The sequence below is a fragment of the Sinohyriopsis cumingii genome, chromosome 7 (genome assembly GCF_028554795.1).
Source record: "Sinohyriopsis cumingii isolate HCF-2022 chromosome 7, ASM2855479v2, whole genome shotgun sequence".
Taxonomy (NCBI): Eukaryota; Metazoa; Mollusca; class Bivalvia; order Unionida; family Unionidae; genus Sinohyriopsis; species Sinohyriopsis cumingii.
The window spans coordinates 456567-477951 of record NC_142967.1 but is presented as its reverse complement, the minus strand read 5'-3'; the positions used below and the strand labels follow the sequence as shown (position 1 = coordinate 477951).

The 21385-nt window shown below is 33.0% G+C and overlaps 1 protein-coding gene across 1 annotated transcript; it reads left to right on the top strand.

The window, feature by feature from the left end:
• The first annotated feature begins 9678 nt into the window (after nucleotides 1-9678).
• LOC149794620 (homeobox protein MSX-2-like) lies at nucleotides 9679-20686 on the top strand. The gene is made up of 2 exons (XM_089963943.1): nucleotides 9679-10320; nucleotides 20067-20686. The coding sequence occupies exons 1-2, from the start codon at nucleotides 9828-9830 to the stop codon at nucleotides 20483-20485; spliced, it is 912 nt and encodes a 303-aa protein (XP_089820069.1). The 5' UTR covers nucleotides 9679-9827; the 3' UTR covers nucleotides 20486-20686.
• Nucleotides 20687-21385: the final 699 nt, after the last annotated feature.

Genomic DNA, 21385 nt, shown 5'->3' with positions numbered 1-21385 from the left:
CAAATATGTTAGGAGGCACACAGTGAAACATATCCTTTCTAAGAAATATATTGGTCACAGAACGTAACTTTCGAATCTTATTAAATAATAAATGAATATGTTAGCTTGTGGTTATATTTACACAAGAAGGTGGTACTTCGTAACATGATCCTAGCACGTGATTAGCTCATCTTCGTGAATGAAATTTAAATCGGATGCCTCTGCCACACACTAGAATTTTTTATTTTCTTATTTTTTTATTTTTATGAAAGTGCGTATACTACGATTACTGTGACATCCGGTTATGCAAGTTCACATATATTTATGACATTTGTCACTTTCTTTACATATTACTCTCTTCGTGTCTGTCTTTATGAAATGTAAAGCATTCAAAATGTCTGTCTTTATGAAATGTAAAGCATTCAAAATGCAGTGTTTAATTTCTTGCGTGTTCTAAGTTAATTTTTAGTGGACAGTTTTAGACTACAAGAGAATATCAAAACTAATTTGCAACATAATTTCACAAAAGGTGTCAGATTTTAAAATTTGGGGAAGAAAACAAACCCAACATGTTTTCTGTTTTGCTGTTTGCCTAAGTGCCTTTTCCAATCACATACATGGCTGACTGCAGCCTGTAACATCTCCATATGTGTTAAGCAAATTTTTTAAGCTTTAAAGTCCAAGGTTTACAACTGATGAAATGCATTTTACAGCAATCCATGAATCTAAGTATCATAATTTTGTTGAATGTACTTCTGCTGTAAATATTAGAATCAACACCATGTGTGAAACAAAACTGTATGCGTTTATTATAACCAGCACTTATACATATTTCGCCGATAGTTTTTTAATCCGGTATAAAGCATAGATCAGTTACACCTGCTATTAGCTAACACGAAGGCTTTGTGAAAGCTCGTATCAGTGCGACGTGTCGACCTTTTTAAGTGCCTCTTCTCGGCAGTAAATTAGCTCCGTAGTTTGCAGTTATAGACACTAAATGTTAGATAATTGACGGTTATCATAAACATGAGCGAACAGGGATACATGAGTCAGAAAACGAGCGTCGCATCCGTTTCATATCTTCAGGCCTAGATGCCTACTGTCTTGGAAAAAAGATAATGCGCATGTCTATGACGAGAAAAGAACGATGGTTAGGGTAAAATATAAACCGTATCAATGGACAGAAAACATGGTATTTGATATAATAGAGGCCACAAATTACAGTATTAGCAAGAAAAGTGTAAAGGTCTTGAAATTTGTTGTATTTGATCAAATCCATGATCAATAATCAGTCCAGAGGCAAATTAATGTGTGCACCAATTCATCTTAAACACAAGGCCAACTAGACAAGATTATATACTTTATCGTTGTTTTAATGAACTAGACAAAGTTTTATCCGTTATTGTTATTTTTAGGGATTATGCAAGATTATATGTGTTATTGTCGTTTTAAGGGATTAGACAAAATTGTATGCGTTATTGTTGTTTTAAGCGACAAGACAGGATTCTTGCTTTATTGTTGTTTTAAGAGACTAGACTAGATTACATGCTTTATTGTTGTTTTAAGGGGCTATGCACACTGAGTATTAGAGTGAAAAATTACACAAAGAGAGCTAAAATGGAATGAAATGTTTTATTTATTATAAAAGTTTTTGTTGCGATGCTGATTATATGACTAGAATAATGATGACGTCACGACGATGATTAAAAAGAGGACAAAGTTTAGGTAATTGTATGATATTGTCTTTTTTTTAAAAAAAAACAACTGGTACTCTCGTGATGGTCTTTGCTTTTAAAGTGTTGGGTACTCTCGTGATGGTTTTTGACTGCAAAGTGATGGGTACTCTCGTGATGTTCTCTGAATTTATAGCGTAGGGTACTCTCATGGTGGTCTTTGATTTTACAGCCTAGGGTACGTACTCTCGTGGTGGTTTTTGATTTTAAAGCTTAGGGTGCTTTCGTGATGATCTTTGATTGTAAAGCATTGTGTACTCTCATGATGGTAATTGATTTTAAAAGCGATGGGTACTTTCGTGATTGTCTTCGATTTTACAGCGTAGGGTACTCTCGTGATGTTCTATGATTATAAAGCGTTGTGTACTCTCGTGATCGCCTTTGATTTTAATCCGATTGTTGCTCTCGTGATGGTCTGTGATTATTAAGTGTTGGGTACTCTCGTGATGTTCCTTGATTGAGAAGCAATGGGTGCTTTCGTGATGGTCTTTGATTTTAAAGCGTATGGTACTCTCGTGATGGTCTTTGATTGTAAAGCGATGGGTGCTCTCGTGATAGTCTATGATTGTAAAGCGTTGGGTACTCTCGTGATGGTCTTTGATTACGAAGCGATGGGTGCTCTCGTGATGGTCTTTAATCTTAAACCGTAGGGTACACTCGTGATGGTCTTTGATTTTACAGCGTAGGATTCTCTCGTGATGGTCTATCACTTTAAAGCGTTGTGTACTCTCGTGATTGTTTTGATTTTAAAGCATTCGGTACTCTAGTGATGGTCTTTGTAAAGCGATGGGTACTCTCGCGATGGATTTTGATTGTAAAGCGTTAGATACTCTCGTGATGTTTTTGATTTTAAAACGATCGGTGCTCTAGTGATGGTTTCTGATTGTAAAGCATTCGGTATTCTCATGATGGTTTTTGATAGTAAATCAATCGATACTCGGATGATGGTCTTTGTAAAGCGATAATTACTCTAGTGATGGTTTTTGATTGTAAAGCAATCGGTACTCTCGTTATGGTCTTTGATTGTAAAGCAATCTGTACTCTAGTGATGGTCTTTGATTGCAAAACGATATGTACTCTTGGTAGTTATATTAGTACCGATAAGAGTAGGGGCAGTGAAAAGTAATATATGGAATAAATTCATTTCGAAGAATCAATTTTCAGTTTTATTATTTCATTATATTAAGGTCTCTACGCAAGACCGTTCATGTGGGCTCTGTGATTAGAGCGTCTGCCTTTGATGCGGGAGTTTGCTTCTTCGAACCTTGGCCGAGTCATACTAAAGACTTATAAAAACGGTACCAGCAGCTGCCTCGCTAGGCGCTCAGCATTAAGAGGTTAGAGCTAGGTCTGGTCGACCTAGAACACTATAATGTGCCTAGATGGGACATAATGCTTCATGATGCCCCAGTCCTAGACATTACTATAAACTGCCACACTGCAGACATCGTAACGATATGACTCAAATTGTTAAAGCCACGCTACAAATCCACAAGCACATGTACGCAAATGTTTTGATATGTTTATCGAAAAATTCGGACAAAATTAAAAAAACTGCAGGCAAATTTCATTCGAACGTCAGAGGCATTTTCTGGTGACGAAATATGAACATTCACTGTTTGCCTAGTTCGTATAAGAGTGGTTTTGCAACTCTTTTCATGATCTGTTCCACGAACAGTATACATTTAATCAAATTTACTCTTTCTTACTGGTGATAAAGGCAGCATATTGACTGCAGGGATGCTTATTGTCTATTTCAAGCGGGGTGAGGGGCTTTCTATATATAACAACTTAGAACGTAACTCAGTAATCATGTACCCCTTCTAGAATACTTGTTATTGTGCAACAATTGAGGCACTATCAGCCGTAAATATTTTCTAATTTTTGTTTATGGAAAGTCACGTTTTACTACATATATTGTTATACAGGATATTTCCCCGGTAATACGACATTTAACCAGATTTAACTGTTAATCGATGTTAATGTTAGTTCCTTTCGAGGCCCCGAAATGCAAATCAAGGTTGAGTAGAATATGTTAATGTTCCCGTATTAATGGCTATGATCGGCAGGGTTCTGGAGAGGCTAGTGATGATAAACTATCATTACGAGAGATTGATTATTTACAAAAGGCACATAGAACCAGTCTACTCTTTCGAAACATTATAGCCTTATCAGAATTATTAACCATTCAGGAGCCTGGAGGTCAATGGATCGTAGGCAATTGTATCATTCATCTTCATTTACAAGCTGGGAAGTCTTCCTTAGAAATAGTGACAGCCAATCAGACTCCGAGTGTGCTTCCTATAAGGCTTCGTTCCAGCTATCCATATCTAACCTGGATGGTCATTTATTGATTTGTTGGAAACTAAACTGAGATGAAAGTGATAGGTTTCATGTGCGCCATGTTCATTTAAGAAATAATATTTTGAAGCTAGGAATGAATATTTCGTGTCAGCAAGTCGTCTTGAAAATCGAAGACTGCGTTTCATGAGGAATACTCTTACAATGTGTATATGTGCTTCTAAGGAGAAAAAAATCATTGCTGAGCTGTAATTGCCAAGAGCAAACTATGAAGTATAAAATTTAATTGAAACATTAGTCTGAATTTACCGGTTGTTTCTTGCTGGCGTCTTGAAGTCTAGCGGGGCGGGGGTTAATTCTCTGCCTAGAACTTTAACATTGCTCTATCATTTTCTATACGTCTCCCATTTACACTTAAGGTTAAAAATAGGGTGGCCGCACAAAGCAGGCTATGTAGTCATACCTTCGTGGGACTAGACGTCAAACTGTTCACTTATGTTGTATGTTATGTTAAATTTGTCTGCTTGAGTATCTTATTTTGTTTCATGTTTACATAAATACATATATACATGCCTACATACCTACCCACATACCTGCCTATATACCTACATACCTACCGACATACCTGCCTACATACATACATACCTACATACATAAACACCTACCTACCTACCTACCATACATACATACATACATACATACATACATACATACGTACATACATACATACATACTTACATACATACATACATGCATGTATGCATGCATGCATACATACATACATACATACATACATACATACATGCATACATACATACATTATATTTGTTCCTTAGCTTCAATTATTGGTATTGATTTTTTTTAAAGCATTTTAATATTTTTTCGATCATGGCTATTTCTCTATGTGTGGTGTTTGATAATTAGAATAGTTATCCGGTATTTATTTGGACTTGTATTTAATAGAGAAAATAATCCAGGTCATTCCTAATTTAATTCACACCAGTCCTTTGCATAGATTCATAACAATGAATATTCCGTCCATTATTCTAGTTAAAAAAACCATCTCCTTTATCTTGTCATCGCAAATCCACACTCCTGTTTTATCAGGTATTCCTTCGTTTTATACACTGAATATCATTAAAATGGAAAAGCAAAGCTGAACGGAAAAGAGTTAAAACCGTATACGTTTTTCGCTAGGAACAAGTAGATTTCTATGACATTAAAGGAGGAGAGGTGGGAGTGTCCATTACAGTGTTCTTTGAACGTTGCTCATTTATGCTCGCCAGTGTAATTTCAAACGCAGAATGTGTCTTTAGTCGTGAAATAGGGCTGTGCAAGCCGTGCTCACACTTTTGATAAATTCATAAGGAAATGAATTACACCATCACTACGTCAAACATGCATGGCTTTACAACGGCCATAAATCACATCCTAACCTAACCAGTAATTAGATCGTAAAAGAGAGCAAAACTAAGATTATCAATTTTATCTTCCTTTGATATTGGTTTTACTGCACTTTTTCTTCCCGAAATCTTTGAAAATGTTCCAAAACTTAAGTGCAGCACTTATGAAGAAATAATTTCTGATTGCCGCTGATCTATCATCATTAAGTGTTTCGTTTTTCTCCTCTTTCTTACTCACTAAGCAGTAGATGAATCCCTCATGATCTGAGGGCGCCAATTCCCCAAAAGGCCACCAAGAGCGCGAAAGTCTTAAAAAAGACAGAATTTTGCGTCATTGTAGCGGAAATAGACAGGGCGCTAGTTCCCGAAAAAGGCAACAGAGAGCGTGAAAGTCTTATAAAGGTCACAATTTTGCATCAATGTAGAGAAAACAGAATATATGAAACAAAGATTCTACGAATTTCAAAATCTGTCACACATTTATCTTTAATAAGATTTGCAAATTTAACTGTTTTTCACATTTGCTGTCGCTGGTAACGGGCCCAGTCCATCTTAGAATGATTCACGTTTTATATACTGAAGTGTAAAATATATAGAATTATGAATAATTGCCGAAATTATTTTCATATTTTTTCGTTGCTATATTTTCACATATGAAAAATGTCCTTATATTTTCACATGTGAAAATTACATCCTTATGTTTTCACATGTGAAAATATATGATTTCCCATCAGGCCATGCAACGCTTGTGTGTGTGTGTGTGTGTGTGTGCAAAAGCTGTACATACAACAAAAAGTGCGTTGTGAGCTAGAACAAATAAATAGAAACCGAGATGGAAAATAATATTTGGTAAAGAAATTTTGATAAGATACCGTCTGCGTCTCTTAAGTTATTTCCCTTTATATCCTTGGCAATAACGACACATTGGCTGTTGTGTATCGCTGAATCGGACTTGCATTGTTTTCAATATGGTCAAAATGTTTACAAAATGATAAAAATGTAATTTGCTGAGACAGATTCATATCCAACAATCTACGTCACGGAAAGTGATGCATTGCGGGAAATTTTAGCCGCCATATTTGACTTCGATTTAATTTCATGCAAAAAGATCTAGTGTACCAAAGTCAGCAGGTTTGCAGAGTATTATTGCTGTTTAATATTTGTCTCAAGCTCTGCTAATAACTTAAAACATCTAAACCGATTATCGGTTGAGTTTTTTTAATAAAAATTACACGTCATAACCCTAAACAAAGATAAACTTTTGTCTTTGGTACACACCATCCCAGACGTGGAAGGTTTGATTTATGCCGAATTTTAAAGCAAAACATACGTTCAATCAAAGCGAAAATCCACCTTGATGTCTTAAATGTCCAGAAATGCATTACTTCTGATGACGTAGGTTGTAGTGGGTGTATATTGATAGGATCAGGCTATGAAAGTAAGGCGAATTTACATGAGGATGATGGTGAGTGTTTCTGCCGAAGAGTGAGTTTAATATTCTAAACTTCGAGTTGGGTATATAATACATATAAATTTTTCTATTACTACGTTAATACTGGATATATTTTATCTTCTGTACCAAAAACTAAATATTGTGGTACTAAAAAATACACATTCTAAGTCGTAGCTTCGCCACGCTTTAAAATATCTCATATATATATATATATATATATATATATATATATATATATATATATATATATATATATATATATATATATATATATCTATATATATCACTTTCTGCATAATTTTCAAGGCTAACACCTCCGGGATAATTACAAACGGTGGGTGAAAGTTATCTTTATAACTCTTTGACGCACTTCGTAATATGGTTACATGTCTGGTCATTATCTTGAAGGCCGAATAAGCCCTAATGACTAAATGTTGAACAGGGAGATATGTGCTGATTTTCATTTAAATCAAACAATTCTCTATTTTCAAATAATGTCTAAACTTTCAAAATTGACAGCATGATGAGAAACATGGGATTCTTTATGAGCTTGTTGGACTCCTTTTATTTAGTCCTAACTGCCCATCACATATCCTATATATTTTGTCATCCGTTCGGTTAGTGCCGTGACGTAATCCTGAGTCAGTTTACAGCCTTATATACTGAACATCGCAATTATTTTTAAATTGTGAATTACAGGATGAACAGATTTCTAAATAGTATTAGTATTTGTGACATAGTTACAACGGTGTATCTGTTAGACAATAGTTCAAACTGGCTGCACGCGAAACTGATTTCCGACTTTTGTCTTTCATATTGTTCTCTCCTCACATGTTCACAGAAGAGATAGCTTTGGAAAACCCAAGACACATTTGATCTATTCTCACTATAGAAACCATCCAGGTCCACGAGACTTCCACCTCCGGATATATGGTTTGTTAAAAACTTAGTTATATACTACTATGTGTCTATCCAATGTACTGAAAACACTCTATAATTATATTAAATTTGGTCATCTGCAAAATGTAGCGCGTGCAAACAATTCACCCACGCGCTGCCTTTATTTGCAATTAAGCATCTGGTTGATTGTAAGATTCAAGTTAGGGCCACGTGACATTTGAACGTAGCAGACAATAGTGACGGTTCATCGTCATCATCTTCGTCGTCGTCGTTGATGTAAGCAAACTATAAGACAGATGGAAATACGAACTAAATATGTGTATGGTTGATGTTTGATAGGAGTCACATGAGAGCAAGAGAGATTCTATGGTATGTGATCATAAAACGCATTCAAAATTACCTAAATCAAAATAGCCAGATCAAATATTTCCATTAAATGTTGCATAAAAATTCAACCCATTTCTACCCAAAACGTCTGGTGCTGCTTTCGAATTTTGAATGTCAATATTACTGAATAGCAAAATTCCATGTACTCGTTTGGGACTGACATGTTTCAAACAACTTGATTAGTCAAAGTTACAAAAGTATTATTAGAACTCCGCTGTCCTGTAGGATCGGAATTTAACTCGTCAATCCAAAGACCTTAATCTGATTGTTAACGAATTCTACGCAGTGTATTTTACCAAAAAAGGAAGGTGACATTCTCTCGATTAAACCTAAGGGTTACTTATAAAATGAATGATTACATTGTTTGAAGGTATCAGATTCTAGTTTTGTTTACGTACAGTATGACATGACATCGTGCGTAAGGTACACATTTCAGGTTGTTATATCTTTTATCGAACTCACTTGTTGTCTTTCCTTTGCAACTCGTTTCATTTATATTTATAGTAATCGGATTCAGAGAGTCGAATGAGAAGATCCATGAAATAAAAGGAAATTTGTTTTCAGCATGAAATAAGTTTCATGACATATTAATTAAATTAATATCTTAAACTAATGAATACGATATTGACCAAAATATAAAATGAATGAACTTAAAAAGGAGGAAAAAAACTATTATTGGAAGTGAAACGGCCAATAAATTAGCAACTCACAAATTGTATGCACAAAGAAAGAGAGATAAAAAAAAAGAATCAATGAAAGAAATAGTAAACACAATCAAGAAACAATGTAAATAGAGACAGAAAGATCAACAAAAATTAAGAAAAAAAAATACGGTTCAGGAAAAATATTTTGATTCTTTCCAAGCGGTGGTAGATTAGCAAACTAAATGTTTCAATAATGACCAAATATGGTGATAATTAAGAATGTATTAGTTGGATATTGACATTTCGTCCCATTCCCTATTCTGTGGAACGAAACACAAACATCGCCGGAACAATTCGAGAGCACAGCATCCAAAATTTTAATCCTGACAATAACTTACAAGAATTATTAAGGAAATTAATCGAGGATACAGTGGCCCTGAGTCATTGATAACTCGAGGAGAGCGAGAATGGGTGAAACTAGTGTTCAATATTCCCGCATATTTAATCTGTAGTCCGATACATTCTGCCTTCGAAATTTATAGTAATGCGGTTATTAAAGGAAAATTTGATATGGTCACATACAGTGTTCGCGCCTCGTGGCATTGTGATCATAGAGACGAAAAAGGCGTTTCTTTCTGTTTCCATAATACGCTATCAGCTGGATAGTTCAGGCAGAAACCCACGTGTAGCAAAAGACCAATGATTTGTTTACCCTCATCAAGTTACCGTGTCAAGAAGCAAAGAAATTAAACAGATATTAACTGCAGCCAGTCAAACCGCGGCAACGAATACTTCATCTTTGACTGATATGCGTGCTCACCTATCAGCTCGCGACTCCGCTGTGACGTCACACCCAGTATCAAAGTATGGCTTCTGCAATGAACTTCACGATTTAGTCTGTGTAAGGGTTTGAGGAGATTTATAACCTCTTCCAAACTTTCAAACACAGTAGAACCAAGTTCATTTTTGAAAGTTAGTTTGTAACTTGAAAGCATATGATTTGGACCCCATAAAATCGCTAACAACCATGACTCAAGAAATCAGCAGTAATTCGGAATTGTGTGATTCAAGACCAGGTTCTCCTCTTTCTGAGGAGGAATCAGGGGACATAAACGCTGACGGTGCAATTTTTATCGAGAGTGATAGTAATGTAGGAAATCAAGTTAACAATGGGCACATGTTCACAAGATGCTTGGTAAAGAAACCGTTACGATTCAGCGTGGATTCGATAATCTCAGAAACACCCGAAGCCAAAAATCAGAACGGAATATCGGAACAGAAGTGGGGTTGCACAGATAAAACTGAAAGAACTAATTCTTTTATTTCACCTAATTGTTCGTCAAAAACATATTCATTTAGTGTAGATAGAATTCTTGGAAAATCTCAGTCTGCTATATGTTCTGACAGTTCACCTTCCTCAATTCCTTGTAATCCTACACTAGACAACCGATGTCCTTACGGGCTTGCAGCAAGACCGGGGTTTCGCTGGGTCGAAGGATCCACGATATCTTCTCCGCCACGTAAGTGTTTATTTATTTTGTTTTACAATATTTTTCTTGCTAATAAAGAGAATAACATTTGGAATTAGTGTGCCTTTTCTAATGAATAATCTCAACATCGTAAATGTTGATTAATGCGAGATTGCAATTGAATTATTATATACGCGAATAAATAATTAAGGTAGAATTTATTTCTTTCAATGAAAATTAAAGCTGGGAATGATCGAAGAAGTCATTAGCCGTTAGCGCTGCCCGAATTAATGTGACTGCCTCACCGTGAAGACAAAGAAATCACTGTAACGTTTGTGGTGATGTTTGTTATCCAAATTATACTATTTACGTTGAGGTAAACGCTATCCAAATTATTCTATTTACGTTGAGGTAAACGCTGCAACAGTGTTTTAGAATAGGGCATAGTTTCGCTTTAGTGATTTAAATTACGTCTAGTTTCGCCAGTGTAATTCAAATTATGACTAATTTCACCAATGTAATTTAAATTATGTCTAGTTTCGCCAGTGTAGTTCAAATTATGACTAACTTCACCAGTGTAATTTAAATTATGTCTAGTTTCGCCAGTGTAATTTAAATTATGAATAATTTCACCAGTGTAATTTAAGTTATGACTAGTTTCGCCAGTGTAATTTAAATAATGACTAATTTCACCAGTGTAATTTAAATTATGACTAATTTCGCCAGTGTAATTCAAATTGTGACTAATTTCACCAGTGTAATTTAAATTATGACTAGTTTCGCCAGTGTAATTCAAATTATGACTAATTTCACCAGTGTAATTTAAATTATGTCTAGTTTCGCCAGTGTAATCAAATTATGACTAGTTTCGCCAGTATAATTTAAATTATGACTAATTTCGCCTGTGTACTTTAAATTATGACTAGTTTCGCCAGTGTAATTTAAATCATGACTAATTTCGCTGAAGTAATTAAATTTAAGACTAGTTTCAAAAGCATATTTTCTGAAAATATTCCGATAGAAAGCAAAAGCGTAAGAACATAATATCCTTCCTTCTAATAATGAAAATAGTTTGATATATCCCAATCATGTCCTAATGTAATAACTCGTAAGGTCAGTTCTGATAATGTAAGCCTAGAAAATGTCATGGCGCAAAATTTTAATTCCAGTTTGAAATTTTAAACGCTGAAAACATTGATAGCGCGGACTGTCGTCATTAAAATTTAAAATCATGAAAGACACGTGATGTTTCCAGACTATAGGGTCTGGCGAAACCTATTTCAATAAATAATTTACAACCCAGAAATTTCAATAGCGTAATTTGTGTTTGCAACAAGAGCTAACTTGATCACAATGGGCCATGTTTTCTTATATCTTTTGATATCACATCTGGGTTAAATTTGTGTAGTCAATCTGCCTCGGCGATCAACTCGGCATAGAAGCAACCCATATAAAAGCATAGGTTCAACGAGACACAGTAAAATACTAGATAATGTCTATTAAACGGGTCATACGCTTACAAAGATCAGTTTTTGCTCCCCTCAGGTGGCTTTTTACTTCTTTCAACGGCTTCAATCTACCGTGCTATGCGTTCATTCAATATTCATGCCACTACAGGTTGATTCAAATGAAAATTTTTGCTTTTTAAACTAAGAAAAATTTATCACTCTTAGACGTGTATTGAAACATATAATTGGCCGCATTCTAACGAGTTTTAACAGAATCCTCCGAGATATATATATCAAATCCACACCACAAAGAAGCCTTTAAAATTTTCATTAAACTCTATACACACGAACTAAAATACTCTTGTGTGTTTTGTGCATGATCTAAAAGACCTTTGGATGAAGTTGTGATTACGTACATATATAGTAAACTTCCATATATTCCATAAATAATTTTAGGACTGTGGAAGGGGTCTGAGACTAAGATTTTACAAAGACATAAATGGATGAAATTATCTATTACATGAATCATGCAAAAAAAAATCTGGGCAATATATGATCAGTTTTGGCATCTTAGAATGTATACCTTTGATTATTTTGGAAATAATTTCTGTATAATGAGTTTGATTTAGTTATAAATTTAAGCTGTTACTCGTAAAATAAAATTACTTAAACCGTTGAAATAAATATTTTCCAACTTGATTTTTGTATGCTTATGAAGCAATCGAAATCAAACTTTTTCCACAAAAGTATAAAAGTATCGTGTTATATATATATATATATATATATATATATATATATATATATATATATATATATATATATATATATATATATATATATATATATATATATATATATATATATATATGTATGTATATAAAGTCTTTTATAGTAATCTAGATTAACTTAGATAAAAGAGGTCACTATTATTTACTGTAATAAAAATTAATTGCAACATAAAGTGACTAGCGTCTTTCGGTTTTTCATCCTATTGTTTCTAGAGAGTAGCAAGCATTACAAGAAACGACTTTAATCAAACAGTTGGCAGCTGTTTTCTTTTCATTTATTAATTTATTTGATAATCTTGCCATAAGTGCGATATTCATTGTAATTCACAAATAGTACAAACTATGCATAACAATATGCTAAACAAATATTGACGACAACAGCCATACACACCCCAAAAATAGTATTCAAGTGTATTAAATTTAAGTACGATGCGATGGAGACTATAAACTACTAATCTATTGAATCATTTAAAATATAAAAATATCCACTTTTTAAAGCCCTTGCTGTTTGCTACGAATTATGTTTAACGAGTATAATAACAACGATACAGTTCCATTTTAAGTTCATTGAATTGGCCTTCTAATTAGCATACATCGTTCATCTTAAATTGATTGAACAGGCATACTGAAAGCCTCGTTTTCATCTTAAATTGATTGAACAGGTATACTGAAAGCCTCGTTTTCATCTTAAATTGATCGAACAGGCATACTGAAAGCCTCGTTTTTATGTTAAATTGATTGAACAGACATACTGAAAGCCTCGTTTTCATCTTAAATTGATTGAACAGGTATACTGAAAGCCTCGTTTTCATCTTAAATTGATTGAGTGCGCATATGAAAATCACACAATGTTCAATTTAGTTCATTGAGTATTCATACTAAACGCACACAATTCATCATAAATTGATTGAGAATGCATATGAAAACAGCACACAATGTTCGTTTATGTTCACTGAGTATGCATTGTAAAGGAGTACAATGGTCATGTTAGTTCATTGAGTATGCATTCTAAATGTACAGCGCTCATTTTAAATTGATTAAATAGGCATAGAAAAACATACAGCGTTCATCGTAAGTTTTTTGAGTATGCATATCAAAAGCACACAGTTTTCTTTTCATTCATTGGGTATGCATCTTAAAAGCAAAGCGCTCGTTTTAAAATGATTACATATGCATATAGAGGCACACAGTGTTCATTTTTTTATTGATTGCATAGGCATATATAGGCACACAGGGTTCATTTTAAAATGATTGCATATGCATATATAGGCACACAGGGTTCATTTTATATTAATTGCATAGGCATATATAGGCATACAGTGTTAATTTTAAATTGATTGCATATGCATGTATAGGCACACATGGTTCATTTTAAATTAATTGCATAGGCATATATAGGCACAGTGTTAATTTTAAATTGATTGCATATGCGTATATAGGCACACAGGGTTCATTTTAAATTAATTGCATAGGCATATATAGGCATACAGTGTTCATTTAAATTGATTGCATATGCATATATAGGCACACATGGTTCATTTTAAATTAATTGCATAGGCATATATAGGCACAGTGTTAATTTTAAATTTATTGCATATGCGTATATAGGCACACAGGGTTCTTTTAAATTGATTGCATAGGCATATATAGGCTCATAGCGTTCATTTTAAACTGATTGAATAGGCAACTATAAGCACAAAATGTTCATTTTAAACTGATTGAGTAGTTGAATAGACAAATATAGGTGCATAGTGTTCATTTTAAATTGATGGCATATATATATATATATATATATATATATATATATATATATATATATATATATATATATATATATATATATATATATATATATATATAGGCACACATTATTATATTAATCTTGAATTGATTGCATAGGCATATGTAGGCACATAGTGTTCATTTTAAATTGATTGCATCGGCATATATAGGCACATTGTTCATTTAAATTGACTGCATAGGCATATATAGGCAAATAATGTTAATTTTACATAGATTGCATAGGTATAAATAGGCACCTATGGTTCATTGTAAACTGATTGAATAGGCATATATAGGCACACTGTTTATTTTAAATTGATTGAATAGGCATATATTGGAAGATAGCGTACATTGTAAATTGATTGATTAGGCATATATATGCAAAAGGTGTTCATTTTTAATTGTTGAATAGGTATATATAGGCACATATTATTCATTTTAAATTGATTGAATAGGCATATATAGGCACATAGTGTTCATTTTGAATTTAGTGAATAGGCATAATAAAGGTGAACCATGTTCATCTTAAATTGATTGAATGTGCATAAACAAATCACACAGCATTAATTTTAAATTGATCGAACAGGCATGCTAAAAGCATAGCGCTCATTTTAAATTGATTGAATATCGATAATAAAAGCAAAACCTTCCTTTTAAATTGATTGAATAGGCATACTGAAAGCATAGCATTCATTTTAAATTGATTGAATAGGCACATAAAAGCACAGCGTTCGTTTTAAATTGATTCAACAAGTATACTAAAAGCATAACGTTAATTTTTAATTGCTTGAATTTGCATACTAAAATATAACGGTCATTTTAAATTCATTGGATAGGCATTCTAAAGCATAACGTTCCTTTTAGATTGATTAAATAGACTTATTAAGAACATAACGTTTATTTTAAATTGATTGAATAGGCATACTGAAAACATAATGTTCGGTTTAAGTTGATTGAATAGGCATACTAAAAGCACAGCGTTCATTTTAAATTGAATCAACAGGCATACTAAAAGCATAACGTTCATTTTAAACTGAATCAACAGGCATACTGAAATCATAACTTTTATTTTCAATTGATTCAATAGGCATACTAAAAACATAACTTTCATTTTAAATTGATTAAATAGGCATACTGAAATCATAACGTTTATTTTAAAATGATTGAATAGGTATATTGAAAGCATAAGGTTCATTTTAAATTGAATCAACAGGCATACTGAAAGCATAAAGTTTATTTTAAATTGATTAAACAGGCGTGCTGAAAGCATAACTTTCATTTTAAAATGACTGAATAGGTATACTGAAAGCATAACGTTCATTTTAAATTGATTGAATAGGCACACCAAAAGCATAACGTTCATTTTCAATTGATTGAATAGGCATACTAAAAGAATAACGTCCATTTTAAAATGATTGAATAGGTGTAATGAAAGCATAGCGTTCATTTTAAATTGATTGAATATGTATACTGAAAGCATAACATCCATTTTAAATGATTGGATAGGCATAATGAAAGCATAACGTTTCTTTTAAATTGAATCAACAGTCATGCTAAAAGCATAACGTTTATTTTAAATTGATTGAACAGGCGTACTGAAAGCATAACTTTCATTTTAAATTGATTTAATATGTATACTGAAAGCATAACGTTCATTTTAAATTGATTGAATATGTATACTGAAAGCATAACATCCATTTTAAATGATTGGATAGGCATAATGAAAGCATAACGTTTCTTTTAAATTGAATCAACAGTCATGCTAAAAGCATAACGTTTATTTTAAATTGATTGAACAGGCGTACTGAAAGCATAACTTTCATTTTAAATTGATTGAATATGTATACTGAAAGCATAACGTTCATTTTAAATTGCTTGAATAGGCATACTGAAAGCATAACGTTCATTTTAAACTGATTGAATATGCATACTGAAAGCATAACTTTCATTTTAAATTGATTTAATATGTATACTGAAAGCATAACGTTCATTTTAAATTGATTGAATAGGCATACTGAAAGCATAACGTTCATTTTAAATTGATTGAATAGGCATACTGAAAGCATAACGTTCATTTTAAACTGATTGAATAAGCATACTGAAAGCATAGCGTTCTTTCTAAAAGTATTGAATAGGCATACCAAAAGCATAACGTGGATTAGACGTGTGTGTTGTTGGTTATGAAAGTGTACCGATTTGATTGTTTGACGATTTAGGTGTGTATTAGCTCCATGTGTTGTTAATTACAAACTATCGATTTGATTGTTTGACGAATTATGTGGGGATAAGCACCATATGTTGTTGGTTATGAAATATCGATTTGACTGACTGACGATTTAGGTGTGGATTAGCTCCGTGTGTTGTTAGTTAAAAAAGATCAATTTGAGTTCGTGATTATTTAGACATGAATTAGCTCTGTGTGTTCTTGGTTACAAAAGATGGATTCGATATCGTAATTATTTAGGCATTGGTTAGCTCTGTGTGCTATCGATACTTATGAAGAGAAGTAGTAATTAATGCATGTAATTTCATCTTGAGATAAAGTGAACTGACTTGAGAAGAAATCGTATCAAGATGAATATGAAAAAGCAAGTCAATACCGATTTTTTTTTTATTGTTCGGATTGCTCGTCATAATTGCGAACATGCAGGCGGATAGACCCGATGTGCGATTTGACGGCTGACCAGTCTAAACCGATATTTTTCTTACTGTTCGGATTATTCGTTATAATTGCGGACATGCAGGCGGACATTGTCGTCACTAGGGTTGGTTTCACCCAGTGCGTTAACTCATGGTGTCACCCCCATGGAGTTTTAGTCTTGTAGGTATATTGAAACAGTTCATGTACGCTGGGCTTACGAAAAATGTTTTTGTGGTTATAACTAATACAGGGATATTTTAAAATAAATAATAAATTTCTGCTGAAACACTGCACAAAATCTTTTATAGACAGCCATTTTGGTGTCACCCCTCTGATGGCGTCACCCGGTGCGGTTTGCAGCCACCCTTAGTGACGCTACTGCAGGCGGATAGCCCGAATATCCGATTTGACAGATGATCAGTTTTGTACCGATCTTTTTTAATTGTTCGGATTGTTAGTCAAAATTGAGGATACGCAGGCGGATAGGCCCGATGTGCAATTTGACGAAATCAAAATTCTATTGTCAATTTATCATTTTTCTTTCAAAATTTCTACAACTATTATGTATTTTGTTCCTCAAAACGTATATGATAATTTCAAGAAAGAGACAATTAGACGGACGCTCCTCAAGAAATTAATTGTAGGTACCTCAACTGATTATATTGTGCCTTCAAATTTATTTATTAATTTCTAGTAAATGCGGATGATATTTCACAACTACAAATAAAAAAATCTGCGAAGACCCTTTCACATACTCTTTTTTAAAAGCAACTTTTAAACTTTTGAAAAAAGAGAAGAAAAAAAAACCTTATGATCAATGTATGTTTAATTTAAATGTTAAATTGAACACTTTTAGAAAAATCAGATAGAATTTGAATTTTATATATATATATATGGATGGATGGATAGATAGTTTGATAGATATTTGTGCCTGTATTCGGGAAAGCTATTTTTGGTCAGTATCTCTTTTTTAAGTACAAAATAGTCTTTCTTTGGTTTCTGTAACATCACTATTTGCAATTAACCAAGTCTTTATAAATATACACCACATTTATTATTTAAACTCGAAATCTAACAGGACAAAGGGAAGTTAACACCAACGTAACGAAGAAACAAATCTCTAATTACAGCAACACGTGTAAAATTGTGTTGGTTGCAAATCAGTAAGTTATCACGAAATGTCATTACATCCAAACGTCATTACATCCAAACGTCATCTCATATGGACCTTATCGAGGGTTGTTGTTTAATATATATGAGTGATATATTACTCGTATTGAGTTGAATATCCCGGATTCAAACGTTAATAACATGCATCTATTGTACCAGCAGCGCATACTGAAGTCGAAAACGCTTGAGCGCTAAACGTAGATTCTGGACCTTGTGAATTTTGACGTTCGACGTTAGCGCTGAAGATCAATAACGTTACAAAATTCCAAACCGATCAGTTCTGAAAGTTTCCCATAAGACAGAACTATTAAAATTAAAACACAGAAACAAGAAACGTCACAGCTTTGTTGTCCCACGATATTCTTTCACTTGCACAGTATGAAGGCGATTTGATTTTTGTATTTATTTGCCGTTCAGCAACTAAATAAAGAGACGAGTGAAGTTTTGTTATTAAGCTTGCCGAATAAACAAAGAACACTCACCTGTAGAGTTTCTTGGCTTTGCGTCGTAGACCTAGATTCATCCTTTTTGGAGTTGAATTTATGCCTAGAAAACGTAACTTATATTTTAACAAAACAAAGTTGTTTGTAGGGTATATAATCTACAACAATTATTTAAACAATTACTTCGTTAGGATGTTTTAGAAGTAGTTTAAAAACATGCATATTTTGCTGCTACTGTTACTGCTACTGTTAATACTATTGCTTAGACTACTGATACTACTACTACCATTAATACTACTACTGCTTTTCCCACTATTACTACTACTAGTGCTACTACTGCTGCTACTACTACTACTACTACTACTACTAATAATAATAATAATAAATTCCCTTCGCGTATATTTTATATTTTATGATTCCGTCTTGTGGTTGAAAACGACGCAGTTATTTCTCATCCTTTGGTAAAATTGCTTTGCGCTAAATTATTAAATTTGATCTTCGTTTAAACCATAAGAAAGACGGTAACTTTTCCGTGTACAAGTGAACCGCATGTAATACTACAATGGAAATGTACAGCATGCTAATTTTACATTAATATACACTGTACCACATATAGAAATAAGCTTGAAGAATGAAACTCAAGTGTAAACTGCCAAAGGGAGACGAGAGAAGAGACAAAAAACTCATTACTTTATTAAAAGCCATAGTTCATTGTGATATGTACGAAGGGTAATCCTTCCATTTGGAATATATATATATATATATATATATATATATATATATATATATATATATATATATATATATATATATATATATATATATATATATATATATATATATATATATATATATATATATATATATATATATATATATATATATATATATATATATAGATATATATATATATATATATAGAGAGAGAGAGAGAGAGAGAGAGAGAGAGAGAGGTGGGGGAGGTGGGGGAGAGAATAAACCATGAACAGTGTACGTTATGTTAGAAAGAGTTAAATCTATTAGCATTTTCATTACATATATGTACTGCGTCAGAGGTCCAAATAAATAAATTCATAATATAACATGATATCCTAAGTTAGAAAGGTATTTAAACTACAACTGCGTACGCGTAGGTGGATTTGAAATACCCCAAGACCTGTTCACCGTAGTACATACAAGAGATGAAGAAGTGTTTCGTATTTTGTACGTGGTCACATCTGCATAAGGAATACTCAGTTCCAGTTTAGTTAGGATTATGTTCCTGTCAAGTGAACCACAATTTGCGAATGAAAACTCTGGCGTGTTGTTATTTATTATGTTTGTTTATTTTCTGGGTACTGAACTGATAGTTTCTGGAAACATATACAGTTATTAAATATTTATTGTATTACTTGATAATTGAGTTGTTGTTGTTGTAGGATTTAACGTCATTTTTCAGCACACGACAGGCTATACATAGCAAGGTAATATAAATAATATACTGATTGTTATAGCCACACTCTATTTCTTTGAATTTCGTTCACAGGCATGAATAGCCCTCCGAGACTAACTCCACAGAAGTGCACCTTGAAAAAGCATAAACCCAACAGAAAACCTAGGACACCATTTACAACATCACAGCTTATTGCTTTGGAAAGAAAATTCAGACAAAAGCAATATCTGTCAATAGCAGAGCGGGCTGAGTTTTCAGCGTCGTTAAATTTAACTGAGACACAAGTAAAAATCTGGTTCCAAAACAGAAGAGCAAAGGCCAAAAGACTTCATGAATCGGAGTTAGAAAAATTAAAGATGGCTACCAAAACCATGCTTCCGCCTGCGGTTGGCATAACATTTCCGGCTGCGGCTGCATTGTATACCCAACTAAGACCTCATGTTTTCCCACATTTGTTTTCAACACCGTTTGGATATTCATATCCAACATCCAGTGTCGGAAGTGTATATTAACATTGGTGTTTTATATTTACCAACACGGAAGTGTATATTTGTATTGGTGTTTTATATACCAATGCGGAATTATATATTAACATTGGTGTTGTATATATATAACAACACTTACGCAGTGAGAACGAAGTTATGAAAATAATGTTCTGCTTCGAAAATGATGCCTGTTGTAAACGTCACAATAAAGTGTACAAACTGGAAAAATTTATTGGAACGTTTGACTAGGGGTTGTTATACACAATAATGATTTACACACACACACACACACACACACACACACACACACATACATATATATATACACACACACACACACACATATATATATATATATATATATATATATATATATATATATATATATATATATATATATATATATATATATATATATATATATATATATATATATATATATATATATACACACACACACACATCTATCTATCTATCTATCCCTATGGTTAAAGTAAATTTACATAACATGACTTATAATTTACTAGAGTGAGTTTGAAAATTAAACACATTCGCTAATGTACACCGACACATTGGTAGACTCATTATTAAAGACTCAGTGATATCCAATTCATTGCAAAGCATTGAGTATTCAATGCATTGAAAGCACTGACAGTATTCAGTGCATTGAAAAGATTACCAGTATTCAATACATTGAAAACGTTACCAGTATTCAATGCATTGAAAGCATTACCAGTATTCACTGCATTGAAAGCATTACAGTACTTAATGCACTAAACGCATTATCAGTAGTCATTGCATTTAAAGCATTAACAGTATTCAGTGCATCGAAAGTATTACCAGTATTCAATGTATTTAAGATATTGCCAGTATTCATTGCACTGAAAGCATTAACATCATTCATTTCATTGAAAGTATTGATAGTAT

Excerpts from the sequence above, each read along its gene's own strand:
- LOC149794620 (XM_089963943.1), top strand. The coding sequence starts at position 9,828 with ATGACTCAAGAAATCAGCAGTAATTCGGAATTGTGTGATTCAAGACCA. Across the intron at positions 10,321-20,066 it reads CACGATATCTTCTCCGCCAC|GCATGAATAGCCCTCCGAGA; the intron begins GTAAGTGTTTAT and ends TTTCGTTCACAG.